The sequence below is a fragment of the Lycorma delicatula genome, chromosome 1, assembly GCF_047948215.1.
Source record: "Lycorma delicatula isolate Av1 chromosome 1, ASM4794821v1, whole genome shotgun sequence".
NCBI lineage: Eukaryota > Metazoa > Arthropoda > Insecta > Hemiptera > Fulgoridae > Lycorma > Lycorma delicatula.
Window position 1 is genome coordinate 186,962,836 of NC_134455.1, and position 26,042 is coordinate 186,988,877.

Consider the following 26,042-nt stretch of genomic DNA (forward strand, 5'->3'; position numbering starts at 1 on the left):
CTAAAGACTACCCTGCAGACAGTCTTTAGATAGCGTCTTTCCTATTTCTGAGATTCCATCTCGAAGAATGATGACTTGATTGCTGACATAACTATATAACACATTCAGCTCATTCTGTGTACAATCACACTTCTGCAGCTGAAACAGGGCAGAGGATCACCACAGATTAAAATACACTCGTAATATATCCGAAAAGATACCTAAGATATATTCAGACTTACTAGAAGAAACAATGCTAACCTTAGGAATAACTTCTTCCATGCCCCTGCCTGGGCGAAAACCATAGTGATCATCCATCAACAATGGTTAGAGTATTTTTTAGTTACGGTAGGTAATTTTTGGTGATTATTCTTTTCTATTAACTAAAGTGTGTGACAAAGATATGTCAAATTTTCTAAATAAAAAAAATAAAAATAATGTGGTTGACTGGTTAATAAATGAATAAACAAGTAAATTAATAATAAGATTTTGAAGATCACTGTAAATTATAATTAAACCTTATTTAAGCAGCAATCATTGGTTCTAAATAAAAAGTAATCATTTAAATATTGGTGAGAAAGAGTTATATCCCAAATAAAATAAGCTTACAATCTACAAGATTACACAATAGTTACAATATTAAGAGATACTAAATGTAAAATGCCACAAAAATATGGATGTAGGTGACTTTGCATTTCATGCAAGACTCTCCCAGAAGTGATATAACAATTCTTAAAAACAACTTGCAAACCTTATCAGTTAAACTAAGGAAATACAAGTGAGCAAAGCCAGACTCAATGATGGTAATATTTCCACCTTCCATCCAGAAGAAATTCTAATCATGCTTGGCACTTTTTAACATGCTATAATTTATTTTTATTTTTTCATAAAATAAGTAGTAGGAGAGTTAATAAAATTTAACTAATACTATTAATAGTTGTCACATATTTACAAAGAATTAAATTTTAGAACTTTTCTTCTTAATTCATTCAATGCATAGTATATCAAATTTATTTCTATTACTTACATGTCTCAGTGTAGTATTTGATGGTTGACATGAATCACAATATGGCAATACTTCACCTGGTGAACTAGGTACAGTACGTGGAATACTGTAACTAAAACATGCACCAACACAAACGTTGTTATCAATCTCAATTGAATCACAACCTGGATATGCAATTACTTGTTTTATTGCTGTTGTTTTACACCATGAATGCTTATCAGGATAGAGCACTATATTATGTACCTGAAATATATATTGAAATTATTTATTTCACATTACACTTCTTTTTTTTTAAACAGAACTTAATCTATTATAATGTAATTATACTTTTTTTTATGAAACATTTAGAAACATTTCTATTTAGTTAAGATTTTCCTAATTTTTAAAAATATTTTCAGCAATAATTTTGTGTTAATTTCTTTCTATGGTTTTAATGAACTTCCACTATTAAAATGTCTCATATAATCATCATAAAGTTATCTAACCTAAGGCAGATATATATTTTATTATATCTGTCTCCATTCACTTCTGCTTTCAGCTAAACTTTTGAGTTCTTGACAGCTCTCATTTCCTTTTAGATTGTCTATAATTTGTAATCTTTTTCTGGCCTCTTCTCCTCTTTACATCAATCATTCTGTAGGACATTTTACTATGCTTTCTAACTCTCTTTAAATTATTTCTTTTCCTCTAAAGATATAGACCAGCTAATTAAACATTTCTTATTCTGAATTTCTCTTAAAAAGATTCTGTTTTCATTTACTGTCCACATAACTTTTTCATTTTTTATTCATCTGTTCATTTAATACTTTGCAGTCTTCGCCATTTCCACATTTCAAGTGGCTCCAGTCGTTAATTTTTAAATTTTAATAATCTTTATATTCCACATAATTACTTATCAAATATAACACTTCAAAATACTTCTTCTAGTTTAACTTTATCTCATTTTTCAATAACTGTTCTTTTCATTAAACACTTCCTTTGCCATTGGTATTGTAGTTATTGTCTTGGTTATAGTTCTATTTCTGCTGCAGCAGTGTGGCTATAAAGAGGAAAGTAATCAGTAAAAATGGGAGTGGTAATATTTTACTTTTTGTATAGAGTGTAGAAAATTTAGCTTTACATAATTAATTTATTTAAAATTTCATAGTTTTAAGTCAATAAAATTTAGGGGAGGGGGATACTTAACATTAGTCCTAAACAATTTTTGCCTCATATCAAAAAGATCTGTAGAAAAAATCTTGTAGTGAAATTTGGCACAAATATTTGGCTGTATTATATTCCATTAGACAGAGACATACCCTTAATCTTTTCCGTAAGTTTTACCAATTTTTTTTTTTTTTTGTTTAATAAACTTAAAGTTTTATTAAACTTGTCCAATAACATTGCACCTAATTGGGCTAACTTATTGAAATAAATAATTACTCCAGCAAATAAACTGCACCCTAAAAAAACAAAGAAGCTAAACTGGAACCTTAAAATATTAGTTTTTTTTTAAACTTTAATTTTTAAGACTGAAAATCCAACTGTACCCAGAATTAATGTACTGAATTACTTGGGAACTTTATACAAAAAGAAGGTCCCATGAGAACCAATGATTTCAAAAATATTTTTTAATTTTTTTTATTATTTCTGATACTTTATCCGTTTTTCAAATTGTGACTTTATTAAAAACGTTATATGAGGTAGCTGTTGAGCAAGGAAGTTAAATTAACTCACCGGGTTGGTCTAGTGGTGAACGCGTCTTCCCAAATCAGCTGATTTGGAAGTCGAGAGTTCCAGCATTCAAGTCCTAGTAAAGCCAGCTATTTTTACACGGACTTGAATACTAGATCGTGGATACCGGTGTTCTTTGGTGGTTGGGTTTCAATTAACCACACATCTCAGGTATGGTCGAACTGAGAATGTACAAGACTACACTTCATTTACACTTATACATATCATCCTCATTCATCCTCTGAAGTATTATCTAAACAGTAGTTACCGAAGGCTAAACAGGAAAAAGAAAGAAGAAGAAAGAAGGAAGTTAAATTGGACTCAAATCTTTTTACTAAAAATTTTAATTTTTCAGCGGGTATAACCTAAATAAGAATATATGATTTTGATGAAAAAAGAACATTTACTCGATTGGGGTCAAGTGAGACCCAAAATCTTTTACTAAGAATTTTGATTTTTTTCTCAGTTATACTGTTAATACTATAACATTTTTAAGGAAAAAGTTTTATTGATCAAGGGGTTCAAATCAGACCCAATTCTTTTACTGAATTGTTTTTGCAGTTATACTCTAAATATTGCACAAATGAGCTAATGATATTTAAAAACCCTATGGTTTTTTAAATAAAAATTTTTCAACCACAAAGCCAGTTAAATTATGTAACTCTTAGTTGGTTTTTTTTCATGTTTATTTGTAATTTAATACTTGTACTGTTGTAGTTGTTCAATTCCTTCTTCTTTTGCAAAGGCATTCATTGGCTTTTGGTATATCATCAGTTAATACTTTTGTTTTGACAACATTCATTTTATTTCATATTCTGCTATAATATTTTCTAATTTTGATATCATTAATTGATTTCAACTGGTTACTGAAGAGGTTTTTCATTACATTCTTCACATATCTAAACAACTCTGTTTAATCTCTTAAAAAGTACCATGTCATCTGCAAATCTTCAACAGATTTATTCTTCTTCCTCTTCATTTTAATTTAACTGCAGTAATACCCCGACTTACGCTACTCCGTCTTATGCGGATCCAGAGTTACACGATTTTTTAATTTTACGATTCAAACTCAATTCCCCACTCTGCCCGCATCACCACTCCACCTGCACTAGTGTTCAGTTCAGTTCAGCTTACAACATGGTTAGATGTGTTTTGAACGAAGTCAACACATAGCTACAGATTATTATTTTGTGTTAGTATGTTTGTTGTTGTTAGTGTGTTTTTTATATTGTATGTTCTTATATCTATGGAGACTTGATAGACTCTACTATGTCATCCAAACAAAGTAGAATTGATTCTTTTGCATCAAACAAGAAAGGAAAAACATTATCTTTGGAAAGTAAACTTAACATTATCAAAGACTTTGTTGCAAAAATAAAAATTTGTGATTTGACAAAAAAGTTTGATGTACTGGAATCAACAGTCAGAACAATTATAAAAGATTAAAAAAAATTCTTGAAGTTGCAAAAAATGCTCAATCTTTGAATTCAAGCACCATTCATAAATTCATGGTATTATTGCTGAGATGGAAACAATGTTAAAATTATGGTACAATAATCAATTAAGTATGAAAAATTGCCCTGTTGATCAGGACACGGTGTGCTTTCAAGATAAGCTGATTTTTGAGAGATTAAAAGAAGAAGCTGGGGAGGTGGCTAAAAATGAAATGTTTAAAGCTAGAAATAGTTGCTTCAGCCAATTCAAAAGTCACTGTAATTGGCATAGCATTGCAGAAAGTGGAGAAACGGCAAGCACTGATAAAGAGGCTGTGCCTGTCCACCCAGAGAAACTATGATAGAGAGGGTGGCTAAACCAGCCAAACCATAATCAGCGTGGATGAGGATGGCCTGTTCTGGAAGGAGATGTCTAAAAGAACTTTTATCGCGCTTGAAGAGAAAACCTTTCCAGGTTTTAAGGCTGTCAAAGATTGACTGACAATGATGATTGACTAGCCTGTGCTTCTCTAACCTGTGTTGGCATTTGCGGGGCCTTGTCCTGTAGGTTTCTAGGGTGGCTAGGGCACCGCCCAGGCAGTTCAACTGGCCAGAGGTAGGCGCTTTGGCACCGGCCTCGGATAGATTTGATCTAGTCTCAATGGAGGTTGTGCCCGGGCACGATTTACTAACTTTACCATGGCAATAGGTCGAATTGGAGTACACACTTATTAAGGGGGTAATAAGTAAATGTTGGTTGCGATCAACCTAGTGCTATTCCGAGCGGTCCTTAAAGGTGGAGATGTAGTGGGAGACTAGAGGTTATACTCAGCTTCCGACGGACCAGACCTGAGGTTCTCTGGGACTTAGTTTATGCTGGCTGCACTCCAATCGCTTAACTTAAAAATATTCGTTTGCGGGTGACTGAATTTTGCAAACTGATATGCTGTCGTGGCATACTTGATGCATCTACGTACTATGGTGTAGTATAGGGCTTAATGGTGACAGGCGCGGGGTCTTCGATCTTCCGCGAGTAGGCATTTAGCTTAGTTCCTGAGGGCAACGTGGTAGCTTTAGGTGTCAGATGTCTTCTTCGGAAGACAAAACTCAATACTATCTCTCGGGGTGAATTTACTGATGTAGGTGTCCCTCGGCGCATCTACATCGGTGGCATCTCACGTGGCCGGGCTGCAACATTGTGAAATGTGATCAGTTTGAGGGCAAGAAGATGTTCTCCGTTAAAGCCATTTTTGGCAAGGAACGGAGGGAATGGTGTAGCGACCCGGAACGCTACGAGGCGGGATCTTCTCCCCTGGAGGGGGGGGGGGAGGAATTGAGATGACAATGATGGTTGGCACAAATGCAGCTGGTGATTGTAAGTTAAAACCTCTCTTAGTTTATCATTCAGAAAATCCAAGAGCATTAAAAAATAAATTTAAAGCTGGTTTGCCCATGATCATGATTTATAAGTTGAATTGTAAAGCTTGGGTTAAAGCTTCCCTTTTTGAGGAGTGGTTTGGTTATCACATCATACCTGAAGTTGAACTTTATTGCCAATCTAAACAAATCCCATTTAAAGTGATGTTACGAGGGTTATTTTGTTTTCAACGTCCGATCCGTCACGAAATTAAAACGACAGTGAAAATAAAAAATTTTTTATTTGTAACAAGTACTTACATAGTTACTCTATTTCTCTACATAGTCGCCACTCCGATTTAGACATTTGCCGTAGCATGGTACCAACTTTCCAATACCCTCGTCATAGAACAAAGCCTGTGTTTTCAGCCATGCTTCTACGCTGGTCTGCAGCTCGATGTCTGTGCCAAAATGTTGTCCTCCTAGCCAGCGTTTCATGTGAGCAAAGAGGTGAAAATCGGATGGACCAAGTACGGGCTGTATGGTGGATGATCAAACACTTCCAACGAAAACGCTGCAGGAGCTTCTTTGTTGCAGCTTCAGTGTGCGTCCGAGCATTGTCATGGAGAAAGACAATGCCTGATGACAACATTCCTCTCCGCTTATTCTGAATTGCCCTTCACAAACGTTGAAGAGTCACGCAGTATGAAGCTGCAGTGATGGTCGTACCACGTTCCATGAATTCCACCAAGAGAACTCCATTTCGGCCCCAGAACACAGTAGCCATACACTTTCTGTTGGAGAAGGTTCGCTTGAACTTCTTTGGTTTACTGAGAGAATGAGAATGCATCCACTGTTTGGATTGTTCTTTTGTTTCTTCAGTTTCGAGATGGACCCATGTCTCGTCCCCTGTGACAATTTTGTTCAAAAAATCTTCTCCTTCATTGTGGTAGCGCTGGAGAAACGTTATGGAGGCGTTCATTCTCATTGTTTTGTGGTGGTATCTTGCATCTTGGGAACATCATCAGCATCTTGGGAACCCATCTCGCACACAATTTGCGGTACTGAAGTCTCTCACTCACAATGGTGTAGAGAGCTGACCTTGAAATTTCAGGAAACGAATCACTCGATAAAGAAATTGTGAACCGACGATTTTCTCGAATTGCCTCATCCACTCGCTCAACGAGATTATCGGTTGACACTCGCTTCCTTCCCTGACCGCCTGCATCATGAACATCTGTACGTCCTACTTTAAAGTTCCTGCACCATTGTCGCACTTTGCTGTCACTCACTGAAGTTTCACGGTACACATTACTTATTCGTTGATGTATTTCAGCTGCATTACACCCCTCAGCCTGAAGAAATCGAATTACCGCACGCACTTCACACTTGGCGGGAGATTGTTCAGAACTAAACGAAGTGACGCGGCGTGATTGAAGGCCATACTAGAGACGCTTCGCAACTCATATGCGCAAAGGTTCATGTGATTTTTGCGCGGGTTTTTATTTCGTGACCGATCGGACCTTGAAAAAAAAGTAACCCTTAATTAACAACAGACCAGGTCATTCTCCTGCTACTTTTAACTAATTTCTACCCACACGTGAAAGCTATTTTTGCCAGCAAATACAACCAGCTTACTTCAACAGATGAACCAGGCAGTTATCAAAACATTCAAAACTTATTACATGAGAAAATCGTTTGCACATCTGCATGAACCTAAGAGACAAAAGAACGAGCTCTCTGTTAAAGACTTTTGAAAACAATTCAGTATTTTAGATGCCATGAGAATCATTGGACAATCTTTTGCGAAATACTTTATATAGTATATTATATGATAGTATGGGTTTTGTGAACCCATAATTTTAATTATTTGAATTTTCTTTCTTAAAAATATTTAAGATTTTCTATCTATCCAGTTTTAATTTACTTCTCATTCTTTGCCACTTGTTAATTAACTGTCTCTAAGTTAATTATTATCATAAATCAAAAATGACTTTCAATCTTAATAAACAATCAAATTATAATTAAAAATTATATAATTAAAAATACACACAAGAAATTACTATTAGAGAAATTGATTAGAATCATTGACAGTACTTATCATTATTAAAAAATAAATAAAATTTTATTACGTACCTTATGTTCTGTGTTAGCTGATGCAATGTTAGAACAGTCTGAATTCCAAAAAGCAATGACTAGTAGAAGGTAAAATCTCACCTCCATTGCAGAGCAGTTGTGAGGAAATCCTCACAAATAGCTAAAACAAATTTAATAATGAAACATTAATTGGAAAATTAATAAAAACTATTGAAAACATTGATAACGTTGTAATGATGAAAAATTATATATATAAATACAATAAATTGTTCTCTGGCTATTTTATGATTAATCCTCTGGGCTTGTGACTTTGATTAATCCCAGATGACTCATATTTACAATAGAGCTCTTTCTGAGTATTATAGTTAATCGACTATTCATACAGGAATAAATTATGACCAGTTTTATATTATGTATTATATTATCTTAATGTTTCAACTGGAAAAATTGATGAGTTGTGATATAATCATTTTTCTATTAACTCTTAAAATTCTGAAGCTTAAGTAGAAGTTACCTTGATTGAAAGATACAGATTCTCTTTTTTATTTTTTTTTTCAGTTTTGATGTCATCTTTATTTATTTCTTCCTAGTTTTAGAAAGGGAATTTTGATAAATTTTTAAGACTGCGATACTACTTAGTAAATCAGCCTGCTTGTGAAAGTGAAAAATAACAGAGTATATCTTATAAGTATAGCCACCACTATAGGAGCACTATAGGAGGCACTATAGGAGGTGGGGGTGTTTTGGTTGAAATTAAATTTACATCTTTAATGTGCCACTTTAGCAAAAGATATTTCTTAGAGAAGTTGAAGGTTTTTTATCAAGATCAAAAACTACCAAAAATTTTTATTTAATGTTATTAACCCAATGAGAGTGGAGGAAGTGTTAGGAGAAGACCAATTTGGTTTCAGGAAAGGTATAGGGACAAGGGAAGCAATTTTAGGCCTCAGATTAATAGTAGAAGGAAGATTAAAGAAAAACAAATAAACATACTTGGCGTTTATAGACCTAGAAAAGGCATTCGATAACGTAGACTGGAATAAAATGTTCAGCATTTAAAAAAAATTAGGGTTCAAATACAGAGATAGAAGAACAATTGCTAACATGTACAGGAACCAAACAGCAACAGCAACAATTGAAGAACATAAGAAAGAAGCCGTAATAAGAAAGGGAGTCCGACAAGGATGTTCCCTATCTTTTTAATCCGTTACTTTTTAATCTTTACATGGAACTAGCAGTTAATGATGTTAAAGAACAATTTAGATTAGGAGTAACAGTACAAGGTGAAAAGATAAAGATGCTACGATTTGCTGATGATATAGTAATTCTAGCCGAGAGTAAAAAGGATTTAGAAGAAACAATGAACGGCATAGATGAAGTCCTACGCAAGAACTATCGCATGGAAATAAACAAGAACAAAACAAAAGTTATGAAATGTAGTAGAAATAACAAAGATGGACCACTGAATGTGAAAATAGGAGGAGAAAAGGTTATGGAGGTAGAAGAATTTTGTTATTTGGGAAGTAGAATTACTAAAGATGGACGAAGCAGGAGCGATATAAAATGCCGAATAGCACAAGCTAAACGAGCCTTCAGTAAGAAATATAATTTGTTTACATCAAAAATTAATTTAAATGTCAGGAAAAGATTTTTGAAAGTGTATGTTTGGAGTGTCGCTTTATATGGAAGTGAAACTTGGACAATCGGAGTATCTGAGAAGAAAAGATTAGAAGCTTTTGAAATGTGGTGCTATAGGAGAATGTTAAAAATCAGATGGGTGAATAAAGTGACAAATGAAGAGGTATTGCGGCAAATAGATGAGAAAGAAGCATTTGGAAAAATATAGTTAAAAGAAGAGACTTATAGGCCATATACTAAGGCATCCTGGAATAGTCGCTTTAATATTGGAAGGACAGGTAGAAGGAAAAAATTGTGAAGGAAAAATTTGGAATATGTAAAACAAATTGTTAGGGATGTAGGATGTAGAGGGTTTACTGAAATGAAACGACTAGCACTAGGTAGGGAATCTTGGAGAGCTGCATCAAACCAGTCAAATCACTGAAGACAAAAAAAAAAAAAAATTAACCCAATCTCTAAAAATTGACTTTATATATTTTTCTTTTCCTTTTGCAATATACTGCTTCAGAAAATAAGTTAATGAGGGAGTTTTTTTGCATCTGTATTTTCTACATCAATAGGACTACATCAAACCACTATAAATATTTTATTTTTTATTTTTTTTATTTTTGCTCATCCCACTCCAATGATCTGTGGTAACAAAAAAAATATTTTTTTAACTTTTAAATAACACAATTAATGTGATTAATTTTTTCCATATAAATTTTTGTCTAATTCTGTTATTTTATTATTTGCAGAAAAAACGATAACAAAATATAGATAATAAACTTTAAACAAGCTATTAATTAATCATCTTAAAGAGATAAAAAAAAAAAATAGAAAAAAGAATTAATGTATAAATCTTTTAATTTCTATTTACATCTGCTGTACTATGTATTAAAATTTTATTTTATTTACAATTAATTTATTTAAAAAAATCAATTAAATCAGACACTGTAGTCATTTTAATAATCAGTAATACATTTTTGGAAAGAGAAATTAATTTACAGCTACTTTATTTTTAAATCCATTATTAGGTTATTTTATTAAATTATAATTCTTTTCTTGACATATTTTAGGATATTTAATGAACGTATAATAAATGGCAAATATAAAAATTATAATTTTAATGAGTCATCAGTTTTAAATATCTCATAAATACTACATATAATGTTATATGATGCAATAAAATATCAGACTAATTGAAATAAAACTGCGTGTAGATTTTATATCTGGTGATTGCGCGCGCGCGCTTATGTGTGAGTGAGTGAACACAAAAAATATAATTAGGTTTGGATTATGGTTAAATTTTGAGATTAATAAACATTAAATAATTTTTAATGGTATAAACCTTCGTAAAAGTTATGTATATAAATCCTTCATAAAGGTCGGATATAAATTTTCATAAATTAAGAAATTTTTAAACCTAAAATAAAATAAAATTTAATTAAATTAATAAAATATTATTTAAACCTAATAATTAGGTTTGGTACTGAATACTTATAATATAGTTAGTTTTAAATATGAATCCGTATTCATACGGAATGGAAAAACGATCTTGAAGCAAAACAATTTAATTACAGCTAATGGAACTCTCGATCATCTACTGTCATTTCATTTAAGCACATATCATAACACAAACCTTCATTTGTGTGCACAGTTTTCAGTCCTTTAGAAAATTGCGAACCATTACTATTTTCTAACAAACTTCCGAGCAGCAGTTTTAATTATTATTTTTTTCCTTCACAACCCATTTTCCATACTTTAATTAAATATTTATTAATTACAATTTTTACGTTATACAACAAACCAGTATACATTGTATACATCCATACATCGATTGAACTGTTGGATGTATATTTGAACCGTAAGCATAATAGCGATATAAAGTCACATGAAATGAAAATCTGATACGCTCAAAAACCGTTTATGAAGGTGTTAAACTAGATGGCAGATTAAGTACATTTTTCTACTTATTTCAATAATGTTTTAGCATAGACTTTTATTTGTTTAATACGGCAATCGAGTATTTTGAGATTAATAAAAATTTAAACAATCTTCATATGCTAAATGAAAAACTGATTTTGATTTATAACGATATTCTTTGTTTTTAATGGATGCAAGAGAGACAAAATTATTAAATTTATGACGCGGTCGTCTACGTTTAGATTTTAAGTCGAACTTTAGTAAACTACTTTTAAGCATAATCCTGTTTTTCAATTTATTTTTACAGCCGTTAGAGTAGCTCTTTATAAAGACTTTACAGATAGTTCAATATAAAAAAATCCTTACTTTGGAAACAAAAGACAAAATAGCAATTTTTTTCAAGTGGCAGCCATAATGACGTTCAAAAAATATAATTAAACGACATAATTACTTAAAAAAAATAATAGAGAACGTTGAAATTGATCCACCGGGAAAAGAGCCATTAATCGAAATACTTTTTGTAGGAAATTTGCTCTAAAATGAATAATTATTCTTTAAATAAATTACAAATGATATTAATAATGTAAAAAATATAACATTAAATAAAACTCAACTTTCACTATCCTAATAGTTTTTAAGATATAACTGTACAGAGTGAAGTCATTTCGCTCATGATGAATAGCCAACTAGTTTTACTGATAGAACTGCTAATTGTTACAGCCATTTTTGCTAATATTTTATAATTCTTTCAAAAACCAAAACACTACTTGCTAATAGAATATTTTCTTCTAAAATTTGCTGTTGACGTACTCGCGTGACCCATTTAAATTTTTAAAAGGTAAAACTAAGAGAGCGTTAGATAAAAATACAAGTGGTGTTTATTTAGTCATGATTAAATTGATCAAATAATTACTGGTTGTTGAAATTACTTTCAACTCCAGGCTTCTTTTCTGTTTGATATTTTTACATTTTAAGTATAATATTAACATTTTATTTTGTATTACTGTCTTTTTTTTTAGGAAAGATATATATATATATATATATATAGTGATATGTCTTCTGAAATACATTTCAAGTTTGAAATAGTACACCTGTCATATTAAATTCCATTGAACGCCTTCTAGCTTTTGAGGCGTTCCCGACAATGAGACCCCACCACGATAAGCCAGTGACGGCTGCGGCCCCCGGCAAAACGCTTCTAGTTTTCTAGTCACATGCACGCGTGCGCACACGCACACATACACACACACAACTTACAAAACACAAAACATAGTTCAAATATTCGCAAATCAAATTTAGAGGCCAACATGTTTTTAATCTGGCACCATCGCATGTCTGTAAACGTGTCTTGTAGCAAAGCGGTTCGTAAAACTTTTCAAACAACAGAACAATTTGTGTTCTGTTTTATTTACGTGAAATAGTAGAGACAAAATAAATATAAAATATTTAGTTATACAAAAATTTTGTACATTTTATATATTTTTTATTATATTCATTATCATTAATAACAGGTAGTTTTGTTATTTTCTCTTTAAAAATTCCTTACGTTTTTCGGGTGTTTTAGTTTCATGAAAATATAGGTAAACAAAACACAAACAAACAATACAAAAGTATACAAGTGCAATACAAGTACAAACAATATAAGTGCTAAAGTGTGTGACGTTCTGACTGTTTGTACGTTTGCAACATCATCTCTCGCGAAAACCAACCGACCGATTGCTTTCAAATTTTCAGGATACATTTATGTTATCCCAGGGAATTGGCTGACTTAATTCGCTGAGCCTTAATTGGCTGACCACCAGAACGAAATAAATTTTAAATTATGGATGTCATATACAATTTTAGAAGTTGACGGGGTGCGCCTACCCATTTTAGCAAATATATGACAAGTGAGCGATTGGGACACGTACGCCAGTGGTGTATTGCATCACGCTTAGTCCGCTCACGCTGTTAGGTAAGCTGTAGGAAATATTTAGGAGACTGGTCGCTAAACTGTTCGAGGCTCAGTAGCCGTTTGTGGTACAGACATTTGGTCGTATGCTTTAGGACGACCGAATGAGGTAGTGGCGGAAGAAACGCCAAGGAGATCAATTTTCCCAGAGAAGGTTTTAAGCTATCCCAAGGCTCTAGCTCCGTTCGGAATGAAATTGTGAAGTTTTCTTCGTCAAAGGTGTGCGTACTTTAGTTACCATAGTTACTACTATTCTGTCTTTTGTAATTTTTAGTTTCTTTTTCAGCTATTTGTAAAGTCTGAATACTTCAATTGTTATTTATCAGTATTATTCTCACAATCATGAGGATTACGAACACAGGGGCGTCCAGGGGGATAAGCTTTCTGGCTAGACTTTAAGGGCGACCCAAAGCGAGTCCTGAGCGCAAGTATATGTATGTGTATATATATTCTTAGATCATTAGAGCATTAATTTACTACACAAACCGTGCTTGTATTTGGCAATGTGATATGGAAGTTATATTTTTGTAATGTGTGAAAAATGACAACCTAATCGAGATTCGAGCCCTGGACCATCCAAATCAATTTCAATAACATATCTTAATTTATTGTTAAAAAAGAATAATAATGATTTAAAAAAACCAGCTCATAACGCGTATTATGGCAAAAAATAAATAAAGCAAAAACAAAATAAATAAAAAAAGTAATGTACTTTTCTCTTTTCCTAGAAGAACTGGAAAAAAGGAAAGGAAAATCCTACGCCAAAAAGACGATCAGAAGGATTTAGATTAGGATTCAGTGAAGAGCTACACCAAATAAGAGAAAAACTTTAGGAAAACAAGACTGTGTTTCTATAGTCACATCAAAAAAATGCTAAAGAGAGACATGATAAAAGGATCCTAGCATTCATAGAATACAGAAAGACACAAACTGGTACAAGGAGGTAGGTAGCCGATAACGTGAAAGAACACAGTATACAACATGTAACTGATCTAAAACAGACAAGGGTACAGAGAAATGGTTTAGAGTATCAAGATATTCCAAGACTGTACAAAGAGAAAGAAAACCTGCACAGAAGAACAAAAAAAATGCCCAGTCTGAGAGGGTGAGGAAGTATTGGGAAGAAGAGAAAAATTGGTTGAAAAAGAAATAAACCAATACTCGAGATTCCAACGAACAAAAAAAAATTTACAAAAAAAGGTTACAAAGAAATAGATTACAATTATACATTTAAATTTCTCTCAAAATTTCTAATTTTTTTTTTATACTGACGCTAAATTTAAAAGATCAAAAAATCCTCAATTTGATGGTAATTTAAAAAGTGGATGTTTAAAGAAGAATATTTACATTTTTATTTTATCACTATTATTAAATAATTTTTTTACTGTTAAGCGATTTAAACTTGTTTTTGTTGTACGCGTATTTCAATTTAAAATACAAATATTCTTAAAGATATTCCGGCCGTTCAAAAAAAAAAAAAGATCTTAGAAAACTCACCCTTTAAAAAAAAAACATTTTTGTAAGAAACACAAAGTACATGAAACGTCTTTCTTGGTAAGATTAAAAAAGGAAATGCAGAGAAAATATAATTATAGAGTTAATAAAAAAATATGGTTCTTACGAACCTGAGAATATGAATTATTTTTTACAGTAAGCTTAAAATATGATTTTTTTAAGGAATGTGTTCATTGTTATAAAATATAAAGTCAGAAGAATTTTTTTTTATCATTTATCAATCCATATTTTGCAATTTTGGCAACGTTAACGTTATCTTCCATCAGTTTTCTATAAGTTTTCATGTAAATACTTCAAGCAGAATAAGATTAGGGTATTTGTGATTTCCTAATATCCTTGACTATCCAGTTCTAAGCAATGATTTATAATATGAAATATCTTCAAATGCTTTTTTTGTTTGAATAAAACATCAAAGGATCACGTAAATATCATTTATTCTTCTTCCTATCTTCCCAGAATTTCTTCATATGTTCTGATTTGATTTTTTACCTTCTTCAGTCCATTTTCTACAACTGAGTTTTTCTCCTAAATATTTATCGGCTTTAATTCTTTTTACATTAAAAAAATTTTTGTGGATTATTTTCTAGTTGAAATTTGTTGTGTTTGCCATGATTTCAGTTTTGGTAAAAAAAATTGTAATCTAAGCTGTTGAGCTATAATTTTAAGATCTTCAATTTTGGTAGTTGCATTTTCTTCTGATCCCGCTAGTAAAGCTAAATCATCAGAAAATGCTAAACATTTAGTTATCAACCCCTTTTCTGATGATCAATCTTATTCCTATTATTCTTTCAAAATGTTTTCATATTTTTATCTAATGCGTTATTGAAGGTATGAATGGTAGACCATCTCCCTGTCTTAATCCAGTCTTGATTTGAAATGGTTTGTAGATTTCTCCTCAGAATTTAATTTTGGAGACTGTATATCTGTAAGAGTAACTTTTAAACGATGAACTGTCTTTCGATCAACACCATATTCTTTTTCTAAATATTTAATCAATGTTTTTCTATCTACAGTCATATGCCTTTTTAAAATCTATAAATTAAATGAATGTTGGTTTGCTTTATAACATGTGAGTTTTAATTAATTATTAACTTTAAAGTGAGGACTTTTTTTTGAAACGATCAATCTTTTCTAAATTTCCCACGATATTCTCCAATTTTATGATTAACTTGCGATTCTCGTCTGTTTAATAGTGATTTGAAGTTTATTTTATATGTTACTGGAAGTAATGAAATTCGTCTATAGTTACTTACATATTTGCAACTGTTTTTATGTAAAGGCTGGATTAAAGCTTCATGACTTTATCTTGCCAAATTTTCTCAAAAAGTTTGGTTTTATATATATAGCTTTTATGTATTCAAATAAATAATTTTTATGATTTTTTTTTTTGTTTCATTCTGTTTAATTTTTAGTTTATTTCCTTATTATATTCCTTTATAATAGTGTTAGCACAAGTATAGTTTCATAATTTATTTTTAGATAGATTATTCCTTTAGTAATTCGAACCTCGTTCATTTTGCACTGAATTTAAAAACATAAGCTCTAAAACTGTACTGAATTAATAAAACAAAAATTGACGTAAGGCGTAAGTAAAGTGGAGAGGAAACAACTTATTGGTGGCTTGGCGATGGGAACTTATTCTCAACCGCATCTCTCCATCATTTCCTGTAAAAAACAGAAGAAAAAATAGAACCCACCTTTATAAAAGGGAAAATTAAATGAAGATTCCTTAAATATATATCGTTTCGCCTGTAGTAAGGGATCTTATTGTGATATTTCATAAAAATTGTTAATTGCATTTGGCGGTAAGTGCGTTATTATACATGAAGAAAACGACGAAATGCTAAAAGGTGAATTAAAGCAGGACTTCGTTTCATCAGGTCTATTAGAAACTTACGTTAAAACTATAATACTATAATGGAATTTTATCCTAGGTTCTAATTAATTATAAAACCGCTTTCATAATCACTTTTTCAAAAATTGATGGGCATGAGTTATAAGAACAAATCACAGTACAGAGTGATTTTAATATCGATTATCCTTGGTTGTTATACTCAGAAAAACAAACAAATATTGATTTCAATAAATCATTTTTAAATAGGAAATTTTCTTTATAACAGATTTATTCTTTCCTGCTGGATGTCTAATTATATATATATATATATATATATATATATATATATATATAATTATTATTATTATTGTTGTTGTTGTTGATGTAGTATTGGTATATAATTTTAATAAACAATTTTTCTCGCCAAAAAAGTTAAGGTAGAATTCTTTAAGTGGAAGAGTACAAGAAATCTGTTATGTACCAGTTAGTTGTTAGTTGGCATGTCTAGTAACTGTTGATTAATTTGCATAACAACGCCGCTTGAAAGCTTACGCCTGCTTGCGTATGTAACCTATGGGTATTAATCAATTATTTTTTTTTTTTACAAATGGTAGAGCTATGTCCCTTCTTTTGATGAATCTATTTACTTATTTAAAACAAATTATTAAGAATGTAGGATGTAGGGGGTATATCGAAATGAAGCTACTAGCACTAGATAGGGAATCTTGGAGAGCTGCATCAAATCAGTCAAATGACTGAAGACAAAAAAAAATTACTTATTTATCTTTGTACTGAAAATGTACAAACTGAAAAGGAATAGGTTGCAGTTACTCCTTTAGACAGCCTAAGCTAATTCTAGGGTAGTTCTTTGATTTCTCGAGGAATTTTAAAGCTGATTAACGCAAAATCATCGATATGTAACTTTCTGCTTTCACTCAAGGTAAACGTACCCAATCTTTTGAGGGTTTAATGGCTGCTATATATCAGGAAGGGAGTTGAAAGTATTAAAGATACGGGTCTGTCTGTAGCACTTCCTCATCCTAACACATTAAGGGAGCGTGTCCCCTTAAGTGTCGAGTATCTGATGACTGCCAGATAATTCCAAAATAATCCCAAGCTAATTAGTTGAATTATCTATTGATTGAACCCAAGCCTTTTCAACTACAAATAAAATAAGATTATATACGTTCAAATTTTATATACGTGGTAAAATATTTCAATGAAAAAAAAATAAATACGAGGAAAAATCAAAAAGTAACGGAAAATTTGTATTTCTTTATCAATCAACTGTCTTGTAACAAGTCTGGATATAAACCGCAACCTGATTGAAAATAAATAGGAGTAAACCAGCATTATCAAATGTAATAGAAAGAAGAAAAATGAGGAATTAAAACAATGAAAGAAAGGATAACGTAATATACCATAGGTTATAAAATCTTGCTATTTAAGAAGTAAAATTACGAAGGTTGGATGGAATAAGGTATAGACCCACAGCAAACTGGCATATGCAAAGTCCTTTGAAATAGAGTGTTACAGAAGAAGGTTGTTAACAGTTAGGTTGGTTGACTAAGAAACTAAGATGTCGTAAATGGGTTAAGAGATGAAAAATGAATGGGGCAAAATATTGTAAAGAAGTGAACTATGTTGGTGGATCATAAAATAAAATATCCAGATTTAGTTAATTTCCTGATAGAAGGGTGTCTATAGAATAAAAATCATGAGGAATACAAAGATTAAAATATATAAAATAGGTAACTAAAAACGTTGGACGTAGTAACTGTAGCGAGGTTAAAAAATTAGTAAAGAAAGAAAAGGTTGAATAGTAACAAATCATTTAACTGACTGATGAAAAAACTTTACCTTTATAAGTTTTTTATACTTCTTCAACTTTTATTATTGGGTATTCATTTGATTCTACAAAAAAATCTACGTTCTTATTCCATACACATACGTAATTTTAATTTCATTATTATTACAGTATAAATTTAAATGGGTTTGAATATGTACCTATTTATTTGCTCTTGTGTAGGTAATTTCACAAATAATATCAACATAATTTAATTATTAACCGAAGAAATTGTAGGTAAAATTATATATATTAGGTCCTATAACCAGAAAGGCTGCTGCTGAGCCAACACATTAGCGTTAGTGATATACTTTCTTTTCTTTTTTTTTTGTTTAATCTCCGGGTCCGCAATTAAGCATTTTTTTCCGCAGAGGATGAGATGGATGTTTACGCCTATATTAACTTTTGAAGAAAATTGTTAATATCGGTAAATAATTTTATTACTCTTTCCACTACTTATTTAAACAACTGGATAATATGAGTATTTAACACGGAATCACTGAAGAGAGTTCAATGATCAAAGAAATCGTTTAAAAAAAAAAACATAAATCAAAAGTTTCATTAAGTAAGAAAACACAGTTTAATAAATTACACCTACGAACTTTGTAGCAAAATAACCAATATAAAAACGCTCACGCAAGAGAACCATTTATTTACAGTACAGTATAAGATTATAATTTTTCAGTGTGAATAATACGTAATTCATTTCTTTTGAAAAACAAGTTTTTGAAGTCGTCGTTTACTTGTATGTCCAACCTGTGCAATTGAATGCAGTGCAACTTCTTTTAATTCGGCCTTGGTAGATCTGACATGTCCTCTCACCTGAATGAAGGTCAACTAAACATAGTTTGATCAGCTCTGCAGGTGTACTATACTATTAAGATTATATACCTGTATAGGCTTCGTACATAATTCTATTAATTGTCATTTATATAGTATATATGTGTGTGCGTGTCTGTTTCTATAGTAAATCTTATTTTAATTCAAATGAAACTTGTTTTTAACTTCTTAATTTTTTCGAAATCATAAATAACAGAACAAAAAATGTTTTATTGCGTATTTATTTAATAACTTACTAAAGTCTTCAATTTTATTTCCGAGACCAGTTTTTGCATAATTTTTTAAATTGTTATTAAGACAAAATATTTTAGCCTATTTATAAATCATTCAATTTATTTCTACTGAGATATTTTTTCTTTAGATTAAAATATTACAAGATGTTTTATTACATTTAAAATAAAAATAGTTCGGGCTTTTTAAAAAATATTCTTAAATGTATTCACTAGACATGTGAAAAATAATTTTCATCCGAACAATTTCTTATTAAAAATGAAATATTTAAAAAAACCAATCCGATTATCTACAGAACCAAAAAGTTATAACGATTTTAAAAACCATTATTTTTAAAAGTGGGATGTATTTTCCCTCCCCTTAAACCCTTTGATAAGGGTTGAAAACGTTTTGCACCTTGATAATGCCTGATTTAAAGAAAGATAATTAAAATATTTGTTGTTAACAACTGGAAATATTTAAAAATTATTTGGTTCTAGATATCAACTATTTTAATTAAAATGAAATATTTAAAGATTGGGACCAGCATTTAAGTAATATTTTTCAAAGTTTTAAAATTTTTTATTTTTTATTTATTTATTTTTTTTAATTCCAGATATAATTCCTCTGACACAATTTTTTGTTTAATTTTTTTTAATTATCCGATACAGTGAAACCTTTCTAAGGAAGTTCTCTTTCTAAAACTAGTAAAACTCCTATATCCTTTGCATTAAAAATAATCATTTTCCAGTTACTTCAATGATATTCAAACGCTGTATACTACTTATGGCGTTGCAATCCGTAATACAAATAAATCATATTTGATTTCGTTCTCCGAGGGAGCCTTCTATTTTTTTTAAAATTATATGGAGTAATGGATATTTTATAAACCGGTTTGAAAGAAAAGAAAAGCTGTTCCTGGATGTTACGTCAACCTTTGATAAAATCTGGCATAACGGATTACCATAATTTCTGCCACAATTATGTTATCTTTTTTAAAAATCTTCTGGAAAATAGATAATTTTAGGACGCCATGATAAGCGGAAATATGCGGATAGTGCCCAGAATAAACGATTAATTCTGATGTAAAGAATATTGAAATAGGAGTCCCACAAGGTTCTACATTTATACTAATTTTCTTTTCAATTTACATTTTGGACTTCGGTGCTTCACAAAATATTACAATAGCAAATAATTTCTATGACTCAGCGACTATGTCACATCAACCGTACAGGGATCTACTTTAAGTTCATTAATATCACCTGCACCTTTTGAAAAGATAGTTTGATTGGAGAATGAAGATTAATTAGTCATAAATAAAACGACTATTCCATAAAAAATCGCTCTTCTGTACCTCAGGCTTCATCTGGGTAAAGGAGTTATTTTCAATACTGTATTAAAACGAAACATTTTATCTTGAACTCACTCCTGAAGCAATTTTACAGGTTTACGAATTACAAATCACCAATTCACTTAAAATAAAATACAATATTTAAATTTTTTTTTTTAAATAACTTGATATATGGCGGTCAAAGTTTTTTCGTGCTTGAAAAAATAATAATTCAAAATCCATTTAAACTTTCCAGTCAATATTTCATACTGCGATAATATTTTCATATTACTTATCTAATATATAATGTCGTTTTTCTAGATTCTGATTTAAAAACATTCCTTTTATAGAAGATGTTGCAAAATAATTATACTCAAGATTTTATTCCAAATTATCTTTTCATAAGAATCAATTTTTTAGACGTCACGCAAATTAAATAAAATTTTTATTTTTTGTCTTCAGTCATTTGACTGGTTTGATGCAGCTCTCCAAGATTCCCTATCTAGTGCTAGTCGTTTCATTTCAGTATACCCTCTACATCCTACATCCCTAACAATTTGTTTTACATATTCCAAAATTTTATTAGAAGATTGAAAAGAAGATTGATTGATCTGGGATTTTCTCCAGTAATGATTTGAAAATTCTCAGTCTTTAAATATTTTAACGTAAAATTATTTTTTTCTAAATTGTTTTTCATAAAAATGAAATATTAGTAATTTTTTTAAATATCATTTTATGTTTCTATTTAATAGTTTTTTCATATCTTTTTGATTTATTTAATAAAAAATATTTACTATATTTTTACTTTGCTGTCGTCATAGAACTAGAGCTATGCTGCAAGAAGGAAAGTATGGTAATCAGTCATAAAATGGGGTATGGTTTTTTCATTTTTCAACGTTTCATGACTTAAAGACCCAAAAAATAATGTTGGTAAGTACATTCATATGTATACGTATATACATACATATACGTATATGCATATACATATATACATGTGTTGGCTGTTTCAAGCTTAATAACTTTTGATTACATAAACCGATTTTGATGAAATTTGGAACAAACACTCGTGTGTATGGGACGATTTGGAAAGATTTGGGGTGAATATCTTCAGGAGGAGGGGTAGATAATTTCTTTGGGGTCAATTTTTTTTAAATTTTGCATACAAAAATCCACTTTATATTAAGTTCAGTACATGCGTACATGCTTAACTTACCATTTAACAAAAAGTTTCCCTCAAATTCTCCCCCTTTCCCAAAATCGAAAAAAGCTATTTTTTTTATTTATCGCATATTTTGTAACCAATTTTTTACGTCTTCCTACGCATAGTAATAGTGCAGACGACCAAAAAAAAAAATATATTTCGGGAGCAATATTAGGGGTAGAGGAGCAGATCAAGTTGAAAAATATCGATTTTTGGAATTTCTTAAAACTTTTTCTGTTTAGTTAAAAAACTTTTAATAATAATATTACAACAAATATGATTTCGTTATAATTCACTCCACCCCAAAAAAAGAAATTTTAGGTAAGTTTTTATAGGTTGTACATTTTTCAGTGGAATTTTAAAAAAAATTCTTCCATTTAACATATTAAACATAGACAAATCAAAAGGTTTATTGGGAGGTGATTTTGGAGATATGGAGCCGAAAAAAGTAAAAAAAATATCGACTTTTTTTGACTTTTGTAAAATATTTTTCATCTATAATTATTTTTCAAAATATAAAAATATATTTCCAAATATAAATAAATAACCAATCCCATGAAAAAGTATAAAAATTTTGTTGTCAGTTTGTTTTTCATTACTAATTTTCAAAAAATAGAAGATTTTAAATTTAACCCCGGTGTTTTTTTATGTATATTTTAATTTAATTCTTTATCATTCTATATTCTTAATTCTTTACCAAATGTTTGGACTGATTTTGATGAAATTTTTTTTTTAGTTTTGTAGAGACAGTTTATCTAATAGTCCCTCTTTTAGGTTTTTTACAGGTATTATATGTGGAAGGATCTTTTAACGAAAAATTATATTATTTGCTTAGATGACTTGATAATATTTCTCTTTAAATGTAATCATCATTACTTAGTATTGGATTTAGTAATGACATGTAATCTAACATAACATCATTTCTTATTCTGATATTCAATGAATTTTCCAGCGAAAATTCCAAATTGTAAAAATAGAGCAAAAAAATATTTATTTTTGTATTCGATAAAATCTTGCAAAAGACATGAAGCAAGATGAAATCTCCTTTTAAGATATTTTCGATAAAGAGTCGTCTTTAACGTTCATTACTTTTTTCTCATATTTTAATATTTTAAAAATTACGAACTTTAATTCACGTTAATGAACTTAGAATGATGTAAAAACTAGTATAATTCATTATTAGTGTAACTCATTATTAATCCACAATATCTGTTGCTATATTTTCTTTATGTTCGTGTATGCTTGCGCGCGCGTGTGTTGACGGAACAGTATGTTTAATGTTTTCATACAAAAATCAAAACGTTTTTATCAATCCTTTATCAATTTAAAACGGTTAACCTAGTAAAATTATTTATTAATTAGACTGATTTAATAAATTCCAACTGGAAAAACAGATAGAAAATGTAAAATTTGGTTAGTGGACTTGAATTAAAAAAAAAAGCTGTTTGTACTTTTCCGAATGATAAAAGTGGTATAATATGCCTTATAAGAGGAAATATTTTATAAAGTAATTTTTATAAGGAATAATTTCCTTTAATCTCCTTTATAAATAAAGTAATATGATGAGTGCTCATCATATACCATCCGTAGAATGATTTATAATTATTGAATAAATACATAATAAAATACAAGCGCATCATTTAAGCATTTACATAAACCTAGAAACATTACAATAATAAGCAGTGAGAAGCAAATATATTGATTAAAATTCAAGTCTTTAACTCTAAATTTATTATAAAGTATTTAAAATTCAAAAACAATAGATCACCAAGAAAAAAATTAACATTTTTCCAGAAGACGAAATTAAAAATTAATTATAACAAGAAAAAATAATTGATTAAAGATTAATACAGCACTATGCTACTTTAGTAGTGATTAAAGTACTACACTTACTCCAAAATCTAAATTTGAATGCAAATCTATAAATATACAACACCATATATTATAAAATGGAAAATATCACTGTTACAGTAAATATTTTTCTATTGGATCTGCTTGAAAGGACAGCGGTGTCTGGATTACAAAAGTACTGTTTATTTGTCAATTAACATTTTTCACTGTTAATTCTTATCTTTTCAATTATTTATTTTCTTTTTTTATTTACATTTTGTCAGCAGTATTTACTGATTATAACCGTTTAAAAAATTGAAATTCTAATCTAAGCTTAGAGTTTAAGTAAACATATTTGAAAACGGTTTTTTTAAACTTTATTTCAATAACAGTTTATTAATTCTTTATTTCATCATATATTGAATAAACAAAAACAGACAAATACTTGATTGGGTTACTTTGAAAAAAATATTTAAAAAATTCTGTATTATACTGTGTGTAAATCTGTATTATAATAAATTCGTGTTCAGTGCTCATCTCAGTTTGTACGTTCTGCTATTCAATGTCCGACAATGATCTTTTGTCAAGATTTATCTAAATTGATCTGAAATTCCCCTTATATGTCTATTTGATGATAAAAGAGTAGGTAGATACAATTTAGTAGTTGATAGAGCCACATTATAGGAAATGATGGAATTATGATTGGAGAGTGAGCCCTGCTCTTGTTTATAGCTTTTCTCATCGCTTCATTCCATTCATTTTTTTTTCGAGATTATGTAAACGATGGGTATCTATAGACTATTCGATGTCAAGATATTAACATAAATGTAACTTTAATCATTGGAAGGGAATGTGAGAATTGGTGATTATATTTTTTTTTTTGGAAAAGTTAAAATAAGAAATTTTATATCTGCCGTGCTAATTTTATTTTTCTATAGATGAAATATTTTTGCAGAAGGTATGTTTGAATAGTTTATTTGAGCACACATACGATTATATTCAATAAAGGGATACATTAATATTTTCGTGATTTCGTGGATTATATGTTTAAGTCGTTAGTATTTCGTTATAGAACATAATTTACGTGATTTGTAATGGTTTGTAATAACATTTTTCCGGTCTATCATTATAGATCTACGGTTAGGAGCTACCTAACTGGAAACGAACGCTAAATGTAACGTAATTGTCAGGAAATAACAGATTTTCTATTTTGTTTCTTTTATTACATGTACCGAGTACATATCCCACTAACGTCTTTACTGGATCCATTTCTGTTCCACCTGCCTCTTAACAATTAATTTCAGTTGTAATCTGGTTTCGGGTAGAGGGCTTTATCTATAACCAGCCTGACGGCTTAACATTGTAAGGATTGTCTTTGTAAGGAAGACAACTTTACTATGGTCAATACGATAGACGTTCCATACCACTGAACGTTTTTCTTCTCCCAAATAAAGAAGCCATATACATACATTAGAAGAGGGAGTCGCAGATCCAGTTATCCCCTAAAGTGGGTGTATTTCTCCTCTGTGTTATCTCTCTATTAATAGATAATATTTTTTCTATTGTTTTTTCTTCACACGAATGGATATAAATAGTATTTAATTAGAAGGAGCCCTGCAAGTAATTATTCTAGTCAAGAAGTATTGGATTTGTTGTTTTGATTTCATTGCTGCTGATGCCAATTGGAAATCCTGTTTACACCCCAACTGTATCCATTTCTGAATTCTACTGTAAAATGAATTTCAGTACCTTTCTCTTTCCTAGGTGAGTAGTTTATTTACAACCACCATGGATTTACGTTGGCAATTGCAAAAATATTTTTAAAAACCATAACTTTATAGCCGGTAGACGAGATACTGTAGGGGATGTTAGTACGGTTGGAATTGTTCTCTGTGGCAGATGATCCTCCCTTCGGGTTAAGAATAAATAAAGTTATTATTTTTTTTTTAAATTAGATAAGAAAATAGAATAAAAAAGAATTTTTATTTTAACTTTACAAATAATTGAGATTAAGTAATAAAATGCTTTATACACATGTCAAAAAAACAACACATTTGCCATATTTTGTTCATACCTTCTAAAGTATGATGCACTTAATTACAGAAAAAAAATCGAACCAATTTTTACTAAAGAGATCTGAGAAAGACCTTAATCAGTTTTCATCCTTTACTAGGCAGAAGTTTTTAATAACTTCTCATTCAGAGTGAATTTTATCAGAAATTTAAATAAATATATAAAAAAAATCAAAATTTTCTAATTGCATTCTATATTTTTAATCAAAAGTCAGTGTTCTTTCTCTTGATTTTTTTTTAATGAAGTTTTTAACAATTAAATTTTTATTCATCTAGTCTTATAATA

The 26,042-nt window shown here is 30.2% G+C and overlaps 1 protein-coding gene across 1 annotated transcript in view; it reads right to left on the reverse strand.

Annotated features, from left to right (window-relative positions):
• Positions 1-26,042, reverse strand: part of LOC142326133 (uncharacterized) — a 96,780-nt gene that overhangs the window by 18,272 nt on the left and 52,466 nt on the right. Inside the window, exons 2-3 of the mRNA XM_075368337.1 lie at positions 7,624-7,744; positions 1,007-1,228 (exon numbers count right to left, since the gene is read on the reverse strand). Of these exons, the coding sequence (XP_075224452.1) occupies positions 1,007-1,228; positions 7,624-7,710 (309 nt within the window). The 5' untranslated portion in view covers positions 7,711-7,744. The remainder of the gene's footprint in view (positions 1-1,006; positions 1,229-7,623; positions 7,745-26,042) is intronic.